Raw genomic sequence first — 17,259 nt, forward strand, 5'->3', positions numbered from 1 at the left:
GTGAGGCAGAACCTGCCCTTGACTCATGTGAGCAAACCCTATTGTAATGTTTACCTTCAATAAACCAGTTTGAGCTTCAGTTCAAATGGTGAGGGTGATCCCTGAGAAGACCAATAATTTTTACTCACCCCTCGCCTCCCATAAGTTCTGCTTAACACAAAACTTCCAGCAATTTAATCACATTGCTGCCTCCACGCAATGTTTGAGGAAGAATATCTGCAGAATTTATTCAAGGTTCATTTCAGAGACCACAACACATTTATACCACCCGATGTCCTTCCTCAGGGGTGGGTAACTTCATATCTCATTACCTTACTTATGGGTAGATTATTACTTCAAACAACAATCTTTCAGTGAAGAGTTTATGCAAATTACTTCACGGGCTGATCCTTCACTGGGTGACATAATCTCCTTAACAGGGAGCTGAACTGTCTAAAATTAAATTAACTTCCACTTGTTAGCCAATTACAGAGCTTTCGTTGGTTCGTGAATTGTGTTAAACAATGAATTAATGTTAATATTAAAGCCAATTAAGATTTTTTCCTGCTGCAAAATCTGGAACTTCCCATGGAGCCAGGTGGGATGAATTGTGGGAGGCCACTGGGATGGACACTTCAAATGAGCACAGCTCATGCTCAACTTTCAAATGAGAAAACCAGAATGTTTGAAAAATAAACAGATGAAAATGGAGCAAACAGCCTGTAGTCAACGATAACGATATAGAAGCTGGAAAGGTGATACACAAACATGCCAGAGAAACTCAAGAGGTCACGCAGTATCCAAATTTCGGGCCCAGGGTAATGTGCCATGCATTGAACCCCAGCATCTGAAAATTGGAAAAAGATTGCGGTGAAGAACCTTCTTCCATCCACAGTGGGAAGGGTTTCAGACTCGCGTCACCTGGTGGTCACAATCACGGGGGGGGGTTCGAGATGCTAGTCATCAAGAGATTGAGAGGTCTGGCCATGGCGGTGGAGGCTGGTACGACCAGGGAGAGCTCGATGTTGACTCAGGTGGGGACCAAAGCCAGGACAGATACTGTAGCCACGGGATCACTGGGACCTGGACACTGACTGACGGCACAGAGTGATGGTCTATGCCAGATTCCTATCCACCTACTAAGGCCTGAGCATCTCCTGGGATAGAGGAAGCAGTTGGGAATGAATTTGAATCATTTCTTGAACAGTTGGACCACGGTCATGATTAACCTTGTGGCTTTCTATTTAATGTGCGGATTTCTGTGGGGTTTTTTTAAATCCAAAATTATGCCAGAATGTGCCAACTTTTTGAGGTCTGGGACCATGGGTAAACTACAGTATGAACACCAGTATGAACCAGCTGGTGGTTGGGTATAAAACCAGTCCTGGAAAATGTGGACACAGAGTACATGCACTGTTGGTGGTCCCTGAAAACCAGGACATGGACTCCAAAGGGTTAGTGAGCCTGAAGTTGCTGACAGGAGGCTATATAAACATATACCAACACACAGAAAGACAAACTATGGGAGAGAAAGTCCTTGCCTCTTCCTCTTTCAGACAGAACGAGTCAGTCTTAGGACCTGGCAATACTTTCAGTTTCATCAGCCTTGCCAGTGTGCCTCCGGAAGAATGGACTGGATCTGTTGTCCTCAGGAAAGACCCAGCGTACCAATACATTCCTAAGCACCAACTTGGAGAAGCTTGCTGAGTGAAAGTTAGGTGTGTTTCATAGGAGGTTTGCCCTCAAGCGATCAAGATCTGCCTGTGGTTCCATCAAACCTACAATGCTCAGAGCCCATATTATAAAATGTATAATTTCTTTCATTCAAGTTGAAATCTAAGGATGATCTTACATTTTAATTACATCTCATCAAACAGAATCTCGGATTTGTGGCCTCCAGGCAAAACTATTTTATTACATGAACAATCGTTGCTTGTTAAAGACTTACTTGCTAATATTTATTCACTTTTTGTTGAGGAAAAGACATTGTAATTCAGGTCATAACATGTGTAAAATTAGAAGCTATACTAAATGGTGATGGTTTATTAGTTGGAAGAAAGGTGTACATTTCTGATTGATGTCAGAGACACCAGATTTGAAGGTGTGACATTTGGATTAACAGACAAATGTGAAATATTATCAGTGGTAATTCAGCAAGTCAGAACAGATGAGTCAGAACATGTCCCGGCCCATTTCACAACCGCTTGGGCACTGTGGTCTCCCAGGGTAGGGGGTTTATCTGTGAAGGGGCTACAAAATTACACACCAAATTCTTCATGCACGTAATGGCATTGGCTGGCATCTGCTACAAATTGACTGCATGTAAAATAAGGTCCCAATCGTAAGGTGAAAGGACAGAAAAATTTGAAAAGGAAAAATACTGCAGGTGGAATAAATGCCAGAAACTTTCACCATGTCAGGCTGTGGGGGGAATGGGAGACCTAATTGTGGGTTCCTCTCGCCACCTGTGTGCTGAGATTTCCAACTTTTATCTGCCCTTCACTGACGTCAACAGTTACTGAGGGTGAAGGTTACAAGTACCATCCTTACCATGAGGTCTTTCCCGGCCCACTTGCATTCATCTCTTCGTGCAGGCGTCGGAGGCCACACAATCTGAAAGATCAACCAGGAAATGGAACTATTAATTTTTTTCATAGAACTGTATCAACCTTCCATTGACTTTCAATTTTCATTTTCCAGAAAGTAATTGTGATGAGATGCCAAATGTTTCAGAACTTTCCCAGGAAGGATGTAATTGGCCCACGGTTAGTGGACAGGAAGTGGAGCTAAAGTCCCAGAGGGGCAAAGTCAAGCAGGCCATTAGGATGTTTTGGTCATATGATTGGTGAGACAGGCTGACTAGCAGACAGGAGTGGAAGCAGGAAGAGTGTGGAGAATTCTGCAAAGGTTAAGTGCAGATAAAAGCCCACGTGCTGTAGGATCACCTCTGGCAGGAGATGTACGACCGATAGGAGTATGGGGACTAGTTCGTCTAGGATAGGGGCTAGAGAACATAGAACATATGGCATGGTGCAGATCCTTCAGCTCTCAATATTGTGCCAACCTATATATTCCTACCAAAACATACTAAACCATTCCTACTCTGTAACCCTCTATTTTTCTTTCATCCATGTGTCTGTCCAAGAGTCTTTTAAATGCCCCTCATGTTCCAGCCTCCACCACCATCCCTGGCAATGCATTCGAGGCACCCACAACTCTCTGTAAAAAAACTTACCCCTGACATCTCCCCTAAACTTCCCTCCCTTCACTTTGTACAGAGGGGAGAGTCCTGGCAGAGTTTGCACTTTTAAAGATTTTGTACACAACCAAGAGACGTGTATACTTTGATCCACTATGTTTAAATGTAGACATAAAGTAGTAACAGGCCATTTCGGCCCATGAATCCGTGCTGCCCAACTACACTCCATGTACGTTTCAAAGGCGGGAGGAAACCGGAGTCCCAAGGGAAAACTCATGCAGCCTCTGAGACTGGAAACATTTTGCATCATGTTGGCCTCCAACATGCTGGTTATCTTTAAAAAAACAATAACACACAATTGTGTTGCACCTTTAACAGACACAAGGGCCTTCTCAGGAGTGTTGCCAGCAAATTTGACTTCAGCTTTTAGAGGAGATGAGAGGAAGGTTCTGAGGACCATCTTACAGAAGGAAAGTGAGACAGATTTATGGAGTGATCTCCAGAGCAAAGGAGATCCATGTTGGGGCCACATCAGATATCTTCCAGATACACAAGGATGCTTGAAAGAGATGTGAAGGACAGCCTGCCTTGAATATTGTGAAATTCATTTGCGGGATTAACAAATTGGGCAAAGATTCCATGTTTGTTGTTCCATGCCAAGGTGGTACAAATGAATTAAAATAAGTTGGAAATTTTGGCGGTACAATTTCTGAACCTTGCAGCCCAGCTGAGAGTTGACAGGTTTAAAGCTGAGCATCTTTGTATTATGCAGAACTCTGGGTCGTCACTGCCTAGTTCCTCCTCAGGAAGCTCAGAAAATGCTCTGGACTTCAAAGCTAATAGCCATTTCCACCTTCCCCATTTCAGGAGTTTCGATATTTCACCCAAAAGCAGATTTTCCCTGGGCAGGATGCCACCCAGGAGGCAGGAGAAAGGTGGAACAGACTTTGCAGAGGGACAGCAAGGGAACAGATATTATCAAAAGCAGTGGCATGGATGAGCTCATATGTTGTATATTACAATGTGACCACCTCAAAATCCACCAACAGGAACAGAGAGGGAAACAATGATGCTCCCCATAATGCACGTGGAAGGTTTGGTGAGAGAGCCAGTGTGGGAAGTTCAGGACCTCGGTGATCCCATTCATGCTCCTCATTGAGCAGAGAAAAAGGAAATACCTAAGAGAGATGCTGGTCTCACATCAGAAGTAAAGATGTGTTACCAACGTTTCGGACCTGAGCCCTTCCTCAAGGATTTTATCACCTAGTGTTGGCTTTTATTAATAGCTGCAAGGAATAATTAATCACCATAAGCTTTACTGATAATTCAATAATGGTTAAAAGTGCCAGGAATAAACCTTGCAACAAATTAATGCATCTCCTAAAATCATTAATGTGTTGTACTCTGACATCTTTAAAGCATGATAAATGCTTCTTAAAATGACTTTAATTGCTGCTAAACTTAACTTTCAAGCATTACTTTTGCTGCTCTCACTTCAGCTAATTTGACAAATACAAAGTTTGCATTTTTAATGTGAAAGTCATAATTTTCACGTCTTCTACGACTTCTGAAATTACTTAGACTCCATGTTTGTTCATTTACACTGAATATCTGCAATGTATTAATGTCCGTGTCAATGGCCCAGACTCCGAAATATCAGTAGCATGAGTTGTATTGACCTCCCCTTTCTCAAGGTCAGGAAACTCTTGCCTCCTGCTCAGCCACTCACTGGCCCTCCTGCACTGGAAGTGTCCTGCTGCAGCCTGCTGTGGGATTCCTGGCGGCATGCAGCCATGGAACAGTGGCCCCCTCAGGCTGCCCAGTGTACTCCTGGGTCTGCTGGAATGGCTGCCCTGGACACGGGTTGTCAACAGTATTTGGAAACTCAGGCCAGGAATTTCATGAAGACCCTCGACAATATTTAAATGGAAGAGTAAGAACTATCTTCATATCTTCGATATAAAAGTAAGACTGGAAAAGTAGAACTCTCTTAATCCTTACCTCGGAAATCCAAATCCGACATTGTCATAATTACCCATTTTGTTTGAAATGGAATATTTACATTTGATTCATCGAGTTCATTGATAGAGAAATTCAAAATGCAACCCTGCAGACAATTCATCAATGTTTGCTTTGAATTGGGTTGTCTGGACAGGAATGTAATGCTATCATTGCCAATGAGTGAGTGATTGAGATCAGCTAAGAGCTTTCAGCTACGGTCAAGTGCATCTCGCTTCTCCTTCAGAATTGACTGGTCTGTGTGTGGGCTGTTTGACACTCTGTTCAAAGAACTGGTTTAGATTGATGCCTAATATTTACATCTGCAGAGGATTAGTGGGCAAAAGAAGTTTCTTTAATTGAGCAGAAAATATTGAAATAAGGTGTAAAGTACAAGTATTTCGACTGATAACCTTTCAACATAACCAGTGTGGGCAGGTGCATATGTATCAACAAAATGCAGACAATAAAATCAGCAATATAAGTCCAGAGGGAAAGCCTCGTGATGAATGTAGAAAGTCCTTCCAGTGACGTGGGCCATTTCTCCAGAGGTACAACTTCAAATGACACCAGAACAAATCATGAAATGTATCTGGAACTTGTGGAAGCCAGGAGGCAATGATCGGAGGTGAGCTGGGCCTAGCTTTGTGAAGAGAATCATCCACCATCTATGGTGTAGCCCCATGACTCCAAACCCCTGTGGTTGTCAGCGACTATCCACTATCCAATAAGGATAGACAACAAGTGCTGGCCTTGCCTGACATCCCCAAATCTCCTCACTGCACAAGACAGGCAGCTCAAGGTATCCCAAAGGACACATGCCTGGCACAGAAGTCCAACATGCCCCACTGCATCATTTCCCATGCTAACACCGATCCTCCAATTAGATATTCTTTCATTGGTAGGATTATTCAGATTAGCCGATTAATTGATTGTTAAAGATACAGTCCATCAGGATGGACTCACAACAGTGAAAAATTGATGGTGTAGATTTTTTTATTCTCTCTGTATTGCACACTTTCTTTACATTTGTTATCTGTTCACAGTTCTTTATATGTTTACATCTGCACGTTGTGTAGTTTTTTTTGCACTACCAATAAATGGTAATTCTACCTGGCCCTCAGGAAAAAGAATCTCAGGGTTGTACGTGATGTCATGTATGTACTGTGACAATATGTCTAAGAAGACATGGTATTCCAATGTCAGAAGTCTGAAATCTAATACCTTCCTTCGTAGTAATTGCACAAATTAACATATTATCCCATCACAAAGTCATGTGAGAATGTGAAGTTGACCTCTCTCCTTGTCAATCTTTGTTTCAATTTTAAAATTTCTCATCTTTCCCTCACTGCATTTGAATTCATGGTGAAAATATCATGTCTTTCTTGGTGGGAAGTCTTTTTAAATCAGATCCGAGTTGTATAGTACAAAACAACTTGTCAATGCCAGCTAAGTTGCCTATGTAAATTAGGCCCAATTGCCTGCGTTCAGCACTTATCCTTCCAAACCTCTCCTATCTGTGTACCTGTCTAAATGTCTATCAAACATCATAATTGTTCCCATCTCTGGTAACTCAATCCATACACCCACCTCCATCTATATCAAGAAGGTGTCCCTCAGGTCCCTTTCAAACCTTTCTCCTCTCACCTTAAATTCCAAACCCTCTGGTTTTAGACTCCCCTTGGGAAAAAGACAAATAGCCATTCATTTATCTGTGTACCTTGTAATTTTGTAAACCTTGATAAGGTCCCCCCTCAGCCTCCTCACTCCAGGGATAGAAGTCTCAACCAGTCCACTCCCTCCTTATACCACCAGCGCCCTCACCACAGTCTCAGTAACATCCTCGAGAATCATTTTTTTCAACCCTTCCAGCTTGTGGAATCTTGTTCAGGATCGGAAGGTGACACTCAATCACAGGAGAGAGATCTGTCAGAGGGGACAGAGGCTCAGCTAGCAATTGTAACAGCCACAGGTAAAGTTAAAACAATTGGAAGGTAATTTTCTGGGTTTATTTTATCGTCCTCCAGTTCAGCAACACAGGAATGGTTGAATAGCCAGGAACAATAAAGACACAAAGGTTGTCAGTGGGAACTTGTGGAGTTGCCGTAAGCAGGTGGCTGGATAATTGTTGGTGTGTGGGATGGGTGTGACTGGCTGGTGGCAATTGTATTTCAGTGTCTGTCTTGCAGTGCAAGTTAAAACTGGAAGTGGATTATTGACAAGGACAAAGCAGATGAGAGAAATTAAATGATAAAGTGTTAGAGTCGAGGTCGAGCAGGGGCAGGTGATGGAGTGTTCAATATGTGCACAACTGACAACAAAGCTCATCTCTTCATAAAGCAACTTGATTCCTCCAGACTGTCAATTTTTAGCTCAAAAGACAGTCACGTGAAGTATGAGGCAAGGGTTATTGCTGATTCAGGTTCACATTCCGCCTTGAAGCACGAGAAGCCTGTCTGCCTGAATAAAATGCTGTCCCCAGTTAACCACTCACTTCTCAACACAAAGCCATGAATTAATTTTCAATTACTCCAGCTCTCCTGATCAATCCGATGGTTCCCCTCAGTCTGGGCTGATTTCTCTCCCAGAAGCAAAGTCTGCCACATTTAGCCTGATGAACAACCAGCTGTGAGCAGAGAACTTCAAAAGTCTGCAGATGCTGTGATTGGAATAAAAACACAGAAATGCTAAAGGATCTCAGCCAGTCTCACAGTGCCCACATGGGGTAAAGCTATATTACCGACGTTTCGGGCCTGAGTCCTTCTTCAAGATTCAAGCAAAGAACAGGAAGGCGTCAGAATAAAGACAGAAGAGGGAGGGGTCCAGACCAAGAGTCAAAAGGTGTTAATTGGATATGATAAGAGGAAAGGTGGGAATTGATTTTGGTTCTGTGAAAGGAAGCAGAAAAAGGAAAAAGAGCAGGAGAGGGACAGAGAGTGTGTACGCATGAGCTGGGGGAAAGGTGACAGGGGTTAGGTGGGGGGAATTTAATGGAAACGGGAGAAGTCAATGTTAATGCCGTCTGGTTTGACGGTGCCAAGATGGAAGATGAGGTGTTGTTCCTCCCATTTGCAGGTGGTCTCAGTCTGGTAGTGCATCAGTGTGTGTGAGGCCACAACTTGCTGTAGCTTGTTCATTCCATCCAAGAAATTCCCCAAAATTAAACTTTTCCACCCTGCAGGACCCTTCCTAATGCTAACCCATTACTTCCTGCAAAAGGAAGGTTCAAGAGGTTGGAGAAAGATGGTGAAGCCAGGAATGAAGGAGGCCTGTGAGTCCCTTCAGCATGTTCCATCATTCACATTTACACACCCACCAATCTCAGAACTGAAAACAACAATTCCCTCAGTGCCATTTGCAGTCTGTGGGAAAAGAATTCCAGTCTTTCTCTACAGGCTGTAGTCCTAACGTCACTGCTAAGAGCACTGTGTTGGGCCACAATTCAGCCTCGCTGACCGCTCTCTCTCGACACCAACAGATCCTCTCAGTCACTGCAAACGTTCAATCAAATCTCTCCCAACCTTCTAACTTCCGTGGACTTGACACCTCCATTCAGTGAAATGTCTCCTCATAACCCAGTTTGATCCTGGTGCAAGACCCCCTTCAAGGGAAATGAATCTTTTTCATACAAATGTGGACTTCCAGGGAGGGTCCTGGCAGCAGGGAAATACATTCTTGAACAAAGGAATGAGGAGAGCAGCAGTGCCAACAGGTCGATATGTACAACAGGTGGAACAGCACAAAGCATTGCCAGGAAGGGTCAACAGGTAGACGTTTGGCAAAATAAGAAATGAACACAAGAATAGAAGAGTTGGCTGTTTGATCTTTGAACGTGTGCATGTCTTTCAACAAGGGCAGAATCAGAATTTATTTTCATGAACAAGTAAAGAAATTCATTGTTTTGTGGCAGTGTCACAGTGCACGTTCATATTACAATCAGCTTGTGTCAATTCTATAAAAAATAAAACAATAATGTCAATAATTGGACACCAAAAGTGAGGCAGTCTCTTTGGTTCATTGATTATTCAGGAATCTGAGGGTAGAGGGGAAGAACCTGTCCTTGTGCCACTGGGTGCTCATCTTCAGACTCCTGGACCTTTTCCCCGATGGGAGCAGAGTGAAGAGGGCCTGGCCTGGATGGTGGGGTCTTTGAGGATAGAGGCTGCTTTTTTTAAGATCCCACCTTAAAAAAGCAGCCTAGAGAGCGTGTAGATGTCCTCGATGGAGTGACTAATCCTCAAACATGTGTCAAATTGGATGTAATGAGTTAATGGAGAAGGGAACAGCTGGCTGACCATTAACAATTCTCAGCAGGTACAGGGCCCTGCGATGATGGATTCGGGACAGACAGAACCCCCGATTACGGCAACCGATATTAATATACCTGATTCAAACTTTGGATAACAGCCCCAGCAAAATCATCACGGTTCTCTTTAATAAAATAAAAGAACATCTTTGATTGAACAATCACGTCTGAAGCTCAGCAGAGTTTTGCTGATTACATTTTTTTCATTCCGTTGAGCTGTAATCTGGGCAAGAGGTGTCAATGGAAGAGCAAGCCAATGTGAGCTCGTCAGAGGAGAGACTTGGATGAACTGGGGAATAATTAAGGGGCAGATGGGAACATGTTGAAGGATTCTGTCTAACGGGAAGATGGGAACTGCTGCTGGATGTTTAAATGGGGATGCAGAACCTGAAACATTCACTGCAGAAGCAGGTGTGTGAACTGGAGCTTTGGTGGACAAAGGAGACAGTGCCTCTGGGTGGAGGGTGTACACCAACACAACCTCTTGAAATGGAACAAGGCGTGTAATGTTCGATAAATTGACTATAACAAGTCTTCATGGCCTCAGGTTGTCTAAAGACCTTTACATAATGAAGAACGTTTGGAAAGTGCTGCACAATGCAGCCCGTAGCAAGCTCCCATAGAAAGCAATTGGGACATTTACTTATGAATGTGACATTGCTCAGATCAAAGCATTCGAAATGAGGAGCATTCTCACTCCAATGGAAAAGCTTCAATGGAGGTTGAACATAGGACATAGACAGTACTGCACACTCATTGTAGGGCCTTCCGCCCACATCGTCTCTGATGACCATGATGTCAATTTAGGCTGCACACAGTTCATCCCCTTCTATTCCCAGCCTGTTTATGACCCTGCCAAAATGTCTCTTGAAGGCAACCATCATAACTGTTTCCACCTCTTTCCCATCAGTGTCTTCCTGGAACCACCCATCACCCCCCCCCCCCCCCACTCTGTGTAAAATCCTCCCTTGCAAATCTTCTTAATATTTTTTTTCTCCTCTTCTCTGTAAGCTATCCCCTCTTGTATTTGACGTTTTCACCTTGGGAAAAAAGATGTGCAAAAGATAAACAGATTTATGGACAGAAAGGATCGAGAAGGATTCAGACCAAATACTGGCAAATGGGACTAGCTCAGAATGCCATCTTGGTTGGCATGGACGATTTGGGTCACACTGCTTCCTGTATCACTCGTACTCTATTTAGGACTCATCATTTTATTAACTTGCACCAGGTCTCTCCTCAGCTTCTGTCGCTCTACAGTAAACAACCCAAGTTTGACCATCCCATAACTCATTCTCTCCAATCCAGGCAACATCCTAGTGAATCATTTCTGCCCCCTCTTCAAACCCTCCACATCCTTACTGAAATGAGGCTGCCAGAATTGAATGAAATACTTTGTGCTGCCCAATCAGTTTTACAACAGCTGCAACTCGACTTCCCAACTTTGATACTCAGAGCCCTGACTGATGAAGGAGATCATGAAGGAGATCATGTTGTACACCTCCTTTCCGACCCATTCTTGAGGGTCCAGCACCTACTATACATTCTCCTCTTAAATTTGGCCTCCTAAGTGCATGACCTCACATTTAACATTTTTAGGCCAACAGCACAGTAATAGGGCTATTTCAGCCCACAAGTCCATACCGCCAATTTACACCCAATTAAGCTACACCACCTGTACACTTCGAACAGTGGGTGGAAAGTTGACCCCATGCAGACACAGGGAGAACATGCAAACTCCTTACAGACAGCATAGGATTCAAACCCTGGTCCTGATCGCTAACACTATGAAGGCATTGTGCTAACCACTACATCAATTGTGCTGGGTGGATTCATCTGGATTAAAATCCATCTACCATTTCTCCACCTGCATTTTCAATGGTCCTCCATCCTTGCTGAATCCTTTGACAACCTCCTCACTCTCCACAGCTCCACCAATTTTTGTCTCATCTTCAAATTTACTAATTAGCCCATCTACATTTTCATCTAAATCACAGAAGTCCCAGTTCTGATCCCTGTGTCCACAGTCAGAAAAACACCCCTCCAGCACTCTCTCCTCTGCCTTCCACAGCCAAGCCAATTTTCAAATCTATCCAATGTGCTATGAGGGACCTTATTGAAAGTTTTACTCAAATCATGTAGACAACATGCCCAGCCCTGCCCCGGTCAACTGTCCCCAGCCCCACCCTAAAGTCAATCAAATTTCTAAGACATAACCATCCTTGCACAAAGTCTTGCCGTTTGTCCCTGAAGTCTACACTTTCCCAGATGTGAGGATAGGCTATCCCTGTGTGTCTTCTCCAATAACTTCCTGACTGCAGATCAAATGTTCCCTCTAAATTTTAGTCATCAATGCGCCCAAAAATCTTACATTGTGCAATTTTTTTCCTGTGACCAGAGTATGTGCACTGAATGCTTGTGCAAATATAAACTTGAAAAGTTTTAAAATGGGGCAGCATGGTTGGTGTATTCGTTAGCGCAACGATTCTACAGGCCAGCGATCGGGAGAGGACTGGGGTTCGAATCCTGTGCTGTCTGTAAGGAGTTTGTACGTCCTTCCTGTGTCTGCATGGGCTTTTTCCAAGGGCTCTGGTTTCCTCCCACCCTTCAAAATGTACTGGGGGCTGTAGGACAATGGGGTGTTAATTGGGTGACACGGACTCGTGAGCCAAAATGGCCTGTAACTGTGTTGTATGTCTAAATTTGAAAAAAATAAAACTGTATTGGCATGTTTTAGCATAATTACAAGTATGATTGCATTCTACAAAGTATGTATTTAGTTAAGATTTTAGTCTATATTTTGAAGTAGGTGGCTAATCTTTTGTGTGGACATTAATTCCCTTTGTGCACTTGTTGCACACGCACAGCGTAGAGGGAACAATGCCTCAGATGGAAGAAGGGCCAGCCTATCATGTCCTGGCTTGTTTTAATGGCCCTTCACAAAGAGAGGAACAACAGTGGTTACTCTCCAGTCCCCTGGGACCTTGCCTGAGGCTAAAGTGGATACAAAGATCACTACCAAGGCCCCAGCAATCTCCTCTCTTGCCTCTCTCAATGACCTGGAATAGATCACATCAAGGTTTGGGGACTGAAATGTTTTTCAAGAGCCTCAGCACCTCCTCCTTGATGTTATCATTGGATGAAAGTTTTAAAAGTTTGGGCAATTTGCTGCCTCTATCTGGCAAACACGAATCTCTCCAGAAGGCTGGGCTGGGATGTCTTTCAGTGAGAGGTTGTGGGAATGGTAATTGGAGCAGATCTTGTGAAAGGAAGTTTGTGAACGGATGCAAACAGGCAGGGAGTTGGAACCAGACAAAGCATTTGAAGAGGCACTGGAACATTAGCAATGCCACAACTGGCATCTCACCAATGACTTTCGCATCAGACGTTAGACCTCCTGTACACTTGTCCACTACATCCTGCCCCCTCACTCTCTCAATAGCAAACACAATCGGCTTCCTGCTGAAGTAACACTGCTTGCCAGACATGGCACATGGTTCACCGTCTTTTGGGAAAGGGTCTCAGCTGGTACTTGGTATGAGGAAATGCATCCAGCAACGGGCCTCGAGGAGGAGAGAGAATTGGCAAGGGAAGCAGCAGCTGGTGATGGGTTACAAACCGCTCCATTGCACCTGAGGCAAGACCCACTTTTCATCCCTTCAGAACGGGTTAATGTAATTTGTCAATGTCGACTGCAAACAAACACCTTCACGTTAACCAAAGGGGGAAGGGGAGTCTGCTTTGTGGATGACTTCCTCCTGCACTGTGCAGGGACTTACCTTCAGTACATCCTTGGTCACATCAATCAGATTCAAAGAGAAGATATGGTCTTTGGCTCCAACAAAGAGTCTACTTCTCTCCTCATCGAGCAGGAAAGTTTGGTAACTGGAGCTGTTTGCAATGCCTCCAAACGTAATGATGTTGTTCAGTTCCATCATGTCTGTGGGTGAGAGGAAAAATACTCCCGAGTTAAATAAATGAGTTGTCCAATGACTGATTGACAGGCTTTGAACATGTTATGCTTTGAACAAGACTGCAAAGGTCTTGGAGACTTCACCACTTTGAATGTGCAAGGATTTGGAGGGGGGATTCTTTAGGCAGGAATGCTTTCAAATTGCTTATAACAATATTGCCTTGAGGTAAAATTTCAGTTCATAATGGACTCTTTCTACAAGAGCTGTAACTGTTATTACCACTGCAACTCCAGTCAAGTTTATTGTTGTCTGATTGTAGAAGAACAACCCAATGAAACAGCATTCCCTGGTCCTCAGTGCAAAACACAGACACAGAACCAGACACAACACAAGTAGAGACAAACAGTACATTTGCAGGACAAGTATTCATAGATACGAATAAATAAATCAATCAATGTTGTTTGTGAAGATGAGAGTCTCGGACGGTCTGTGCGAACAGTTCCTTGGGTCGTTCAGCACTCTCACTGCCTGTGGGAAGAAGCTGTTCCTCAGCCTGGTGGAGCTGGCTCTGATCCTCCTGGATCTCTTCTGAAGGGGTCCTTAATGATTTTGTGCGCCCTCTTCAGACAATGGTCCCGGTGGATCACATCGATTAGGGGAGGGGGTGGGGGAAAGGAAGGGAGACTTCAGTGATCCTCTCTGCCACTCTTATGGTCCTGGACTGTTATTCAAATATACAACAGTTTTGGGATGCAATTTAGAGATGGGAGACACAGTCAAAGTCAAGGATGATATGACCTTTGTTTCGTGAGGTTTGGAGATGTTGCAGACTGGATATAACCAAGCAGGAAGGAGTTCCACTCGAGCTGCCTGCAGGTTCCTTCCCTTGTGCTCAATGCACAATGATGTTGGTTGGAACTGGAATTTCCCCTGAACATCTCCAATAATCGTGTTCAGCTGACCCCGACTTGTTCGATGGCATTTACTCCTGCATCATTAGAGAGGGGACCACGAGTTTGTTAAATGAGCAAAGGATTTCCACCACCTGCTGTCCTGAGCTGACACCATGGCAAGACACTCTCTCCCCCAACACGTGGAGTTTCAGTCTCTCCCTGGTTTGGTGCATAGGATCTAATGGCACATCTTTATTGCTACCTCGGAAGAGCGAGTCCTCTTTGCTCACTGGTGATCATATTTGAGGGAAGATCTACACCTAGAGGAGAGTATAACTCACATCTCACTCACATCAGATTCATTCCTTCCTGCCACAAGCCATCCACTCCTGACTGGACCATCCATTCCAGGGCTCCACTCTTCTTGAATGTACCGCAGGCAGTCAAGTATTCAGACCCAAATCCATGACCCCATGACTGTGGTGGTGAGGGTAGAGGTTACTGATTCAAAGGGTTCACGGAGTTACAGGCCTGGATGTGTGTTCTAGTGTCAAAACAGAATGTCTGCTCACAAAACAATCTCACTAGCATCCATTAAACTCCAAACACCTGGAGGAGCGGGACAGAGCAAACAACAGCTGCTGCCCCCCAATGTACACACACAACACATAGATTAAAGAATTTAACTCAACGTTCTGTTCAACCAGGTGAACCCACAACAGTCACCGAGGTGTGCAGCAGAATTTGAACCCCTCCTAGTACATATGCTCCTGACAAAAATCCCTTCAGTGCTGTTGATGGATTCGTAACTAAACATTGACCTTGAAGCGAGAGATGGGAATGTTTGTCAGTGAGGGGATCTGGGGTCATTTAAACCATACGCTGAAACATGAAGCACTTGTTTCTGGACAAGAGCCAAGTACGATTTCCATTTCACTGGACATTATTGAGACCTTTTGCATTCATCGCAGCAGAGGGCCTGAACAATCCCATCCCAACACCAGTCACAAACTCTTCTCCAGAAAATACAATAAAACGCTTCACCTGCACAGACTCCAACGTGGAGCTGAAGGAAAGGCCTTGGATTGGCGTTTGCCCAAAACTGGATGGAAGAGACTTCCATTCACAGAGCCTATCATGGTCTTCGCATCTTCAACAATGAATTCCATTTTCTCAGACACTGATCATATCTAGTCTCTGCCAGATGAAGACCAGCCAGCAACTCTCACACCCATTGTCAAGTTGAATCCTCAGCAAACAAGGGGTCACTGCTTGTAGCCAGAAACACAAGGCAAATTAAAGTACAAACACCTAGAGGAGGTATTCAGAATAGTGAAGGTCAGAATAGACAGTATCTGTCACTCCCCCCCCCCACCCCCCCAACCTTCCCCATGTACAGGCTCAGCCTGTGGGTTGAAGAATTTAACTCAACGTTCTGTTCAACCGGGTGAACCCACAATAGTCACCGAGGTGTGCAGCAGAATTTGAACCCCTCCTAAGTCTATACTCTGCCAATGATAGTCACTTCAATGCTGTCCCAATGGGAAATTCCACAGCCAACAGCTATTGAATCATGTGACTTTAGGTGAGGAGGATGACCAATCAGAATGCAGCTTAGTCTGGGGTGTTGGGCCACCTGACTTCATGTCAGAAGATGACCAATCAGAAGGGGATTAGTTATTTTGATTGACAAGGAGGAAGTGATTTCTGACCAGTGAGATATTTCCTGTGACCAAAGAAGTGACCATTTATGTTACAATAATTCACACTGTTTTCCTGAAATGCTGTTCCAATGAGGCCACCAGAACTGGTTCAGGAGCAGAAAGCAATGGCCCGTGCATTCCTGTTACATGGACAATGCAGCCCTACCATGGACAGCCAATCCTATCACACACACAGCCCATGAGGGGATGATATTTGTCTGGCCCAGCAGTTAAACTCTGCTCTGTCAGATCTCCATTTGATCCTGAGATGTAGCCTGTGTTCTGGTCATGGATGTGGCCTAGTTCACCATGAGGCGGTTACAGCTTTGAAACTGTATCGTTAAACGCCAGGTGTTTCTGGACAAAGCGGCGACTGTCCTATGGTAGACAAAGGTTAAAGAATTTCATGTATGTTACATTCTAAATGTAGTCTAATGGGACCTTTACATTTTCTAATGAAAGGGTTTTCACCATTCAGATACTGACAATCTGTTCATTATTTCCTCCTTTTTACTTCAGTCTGATTCACACTTATGTGTAGGCTGTAGCTCTGGTGAGGTTTGATGCTGTGATTCTATCCTTGTGTCTAGATAAAGCACTTCAATACATCAAACCAGAGCAGTGAACACCGAGCTTGCTCATTCGTCAGACATGGGTTCATGGAGGCTCAGGGCTGGAGTCTCTCCATTGGCACAGAACATTGGACTCTACCATTACTCCACCAACACAAAGCAGCACAATGTCCGAGTTCACAGAGGCAACGTGACACCCAACGACAGGAACTCATCAAGAACCACCCAGTCTCATTGGAAGCTGTACACAGAATAGAGCAGCAGAGAGGGGAGACTCAGCTGGTCGAGTATTGGTTCACATTTTCTTCTGTCCAGAAAGTCTGCCATCACTTTGGCCACTTTGCCACACAGCTTTCCTTTATTCCACTTTTATCTCCTTCAATCTTTCAGTTTTAGTTTCTGTCACCCTGCTTTTCTCAATTGTTCCCTTTTTTCTCCTTTACAATCTGATCTCTGTAATCCATGTGACCTCACCCTCACATGGTCCCTCAGCTGATGCTCTGGTTGAACATTCCCACCAGCCTCATTCTACCACATGAATCAGTCGAGCTGGTGGATGGCCCGCTGTGGTCACAGGTAGCTCTTGCAAACTCCAGACTTGAATCTAAGTCAGTGGGATTGTGTGGAAGCAACACTACCTGCTGCAGTAGACAGAGTCAGCTTTCAAAACCAAGACAAAAGTCAGACCTGGGCCT

At 44.2% G+C, this 17,259-nt stretch overlaps 1 protein-coding gene across 1 annotated transcript in view; it reads right to left on the minus strand.

Moving 5' to 3' along the window:
- sema3ab (sema domain, immunoglobulin domain (Ig), short basic domain, secreted, (semaphorin) 3Ab) overlaps positions 1-17,259 on the minus strand; it is a 158,461-nt gene that overhangs the window by 80,478 nt on the left and 60,724 nt on the right. Inside the window, exons 3-4 of the mRNA XM_069910005.1 lie at positions 13,262-13,422; positions 2,530-2,592 (exon numbers count right to left, since the gene is read on the minus strand). Coding sequence (XP_069766106.1) covers positions 2,530-2,592; positions 13,262-13,422 — 224 coding nt within the window. The remainder of the gene's footprint in view (positions 1-2,529; positions 2,593-13,261; positions 13,423-17,259) is intronic.

The sequence above is a fragment of the Narcine bancroftii genome, chromosome 13, assembly GCF_036971445.1.
Source record: "Narcine bancroftii isolate sNarBan1 chromosome 13, sNarBan1.hap1, whole genome shotgun sequence".
Taxonomy (NCBI): Eukaryota; Metazoa; Chordata; class Chondrichthyes; order Torpediniformes; family Narcinidae; genus Narcine; species Narcine bancroftii.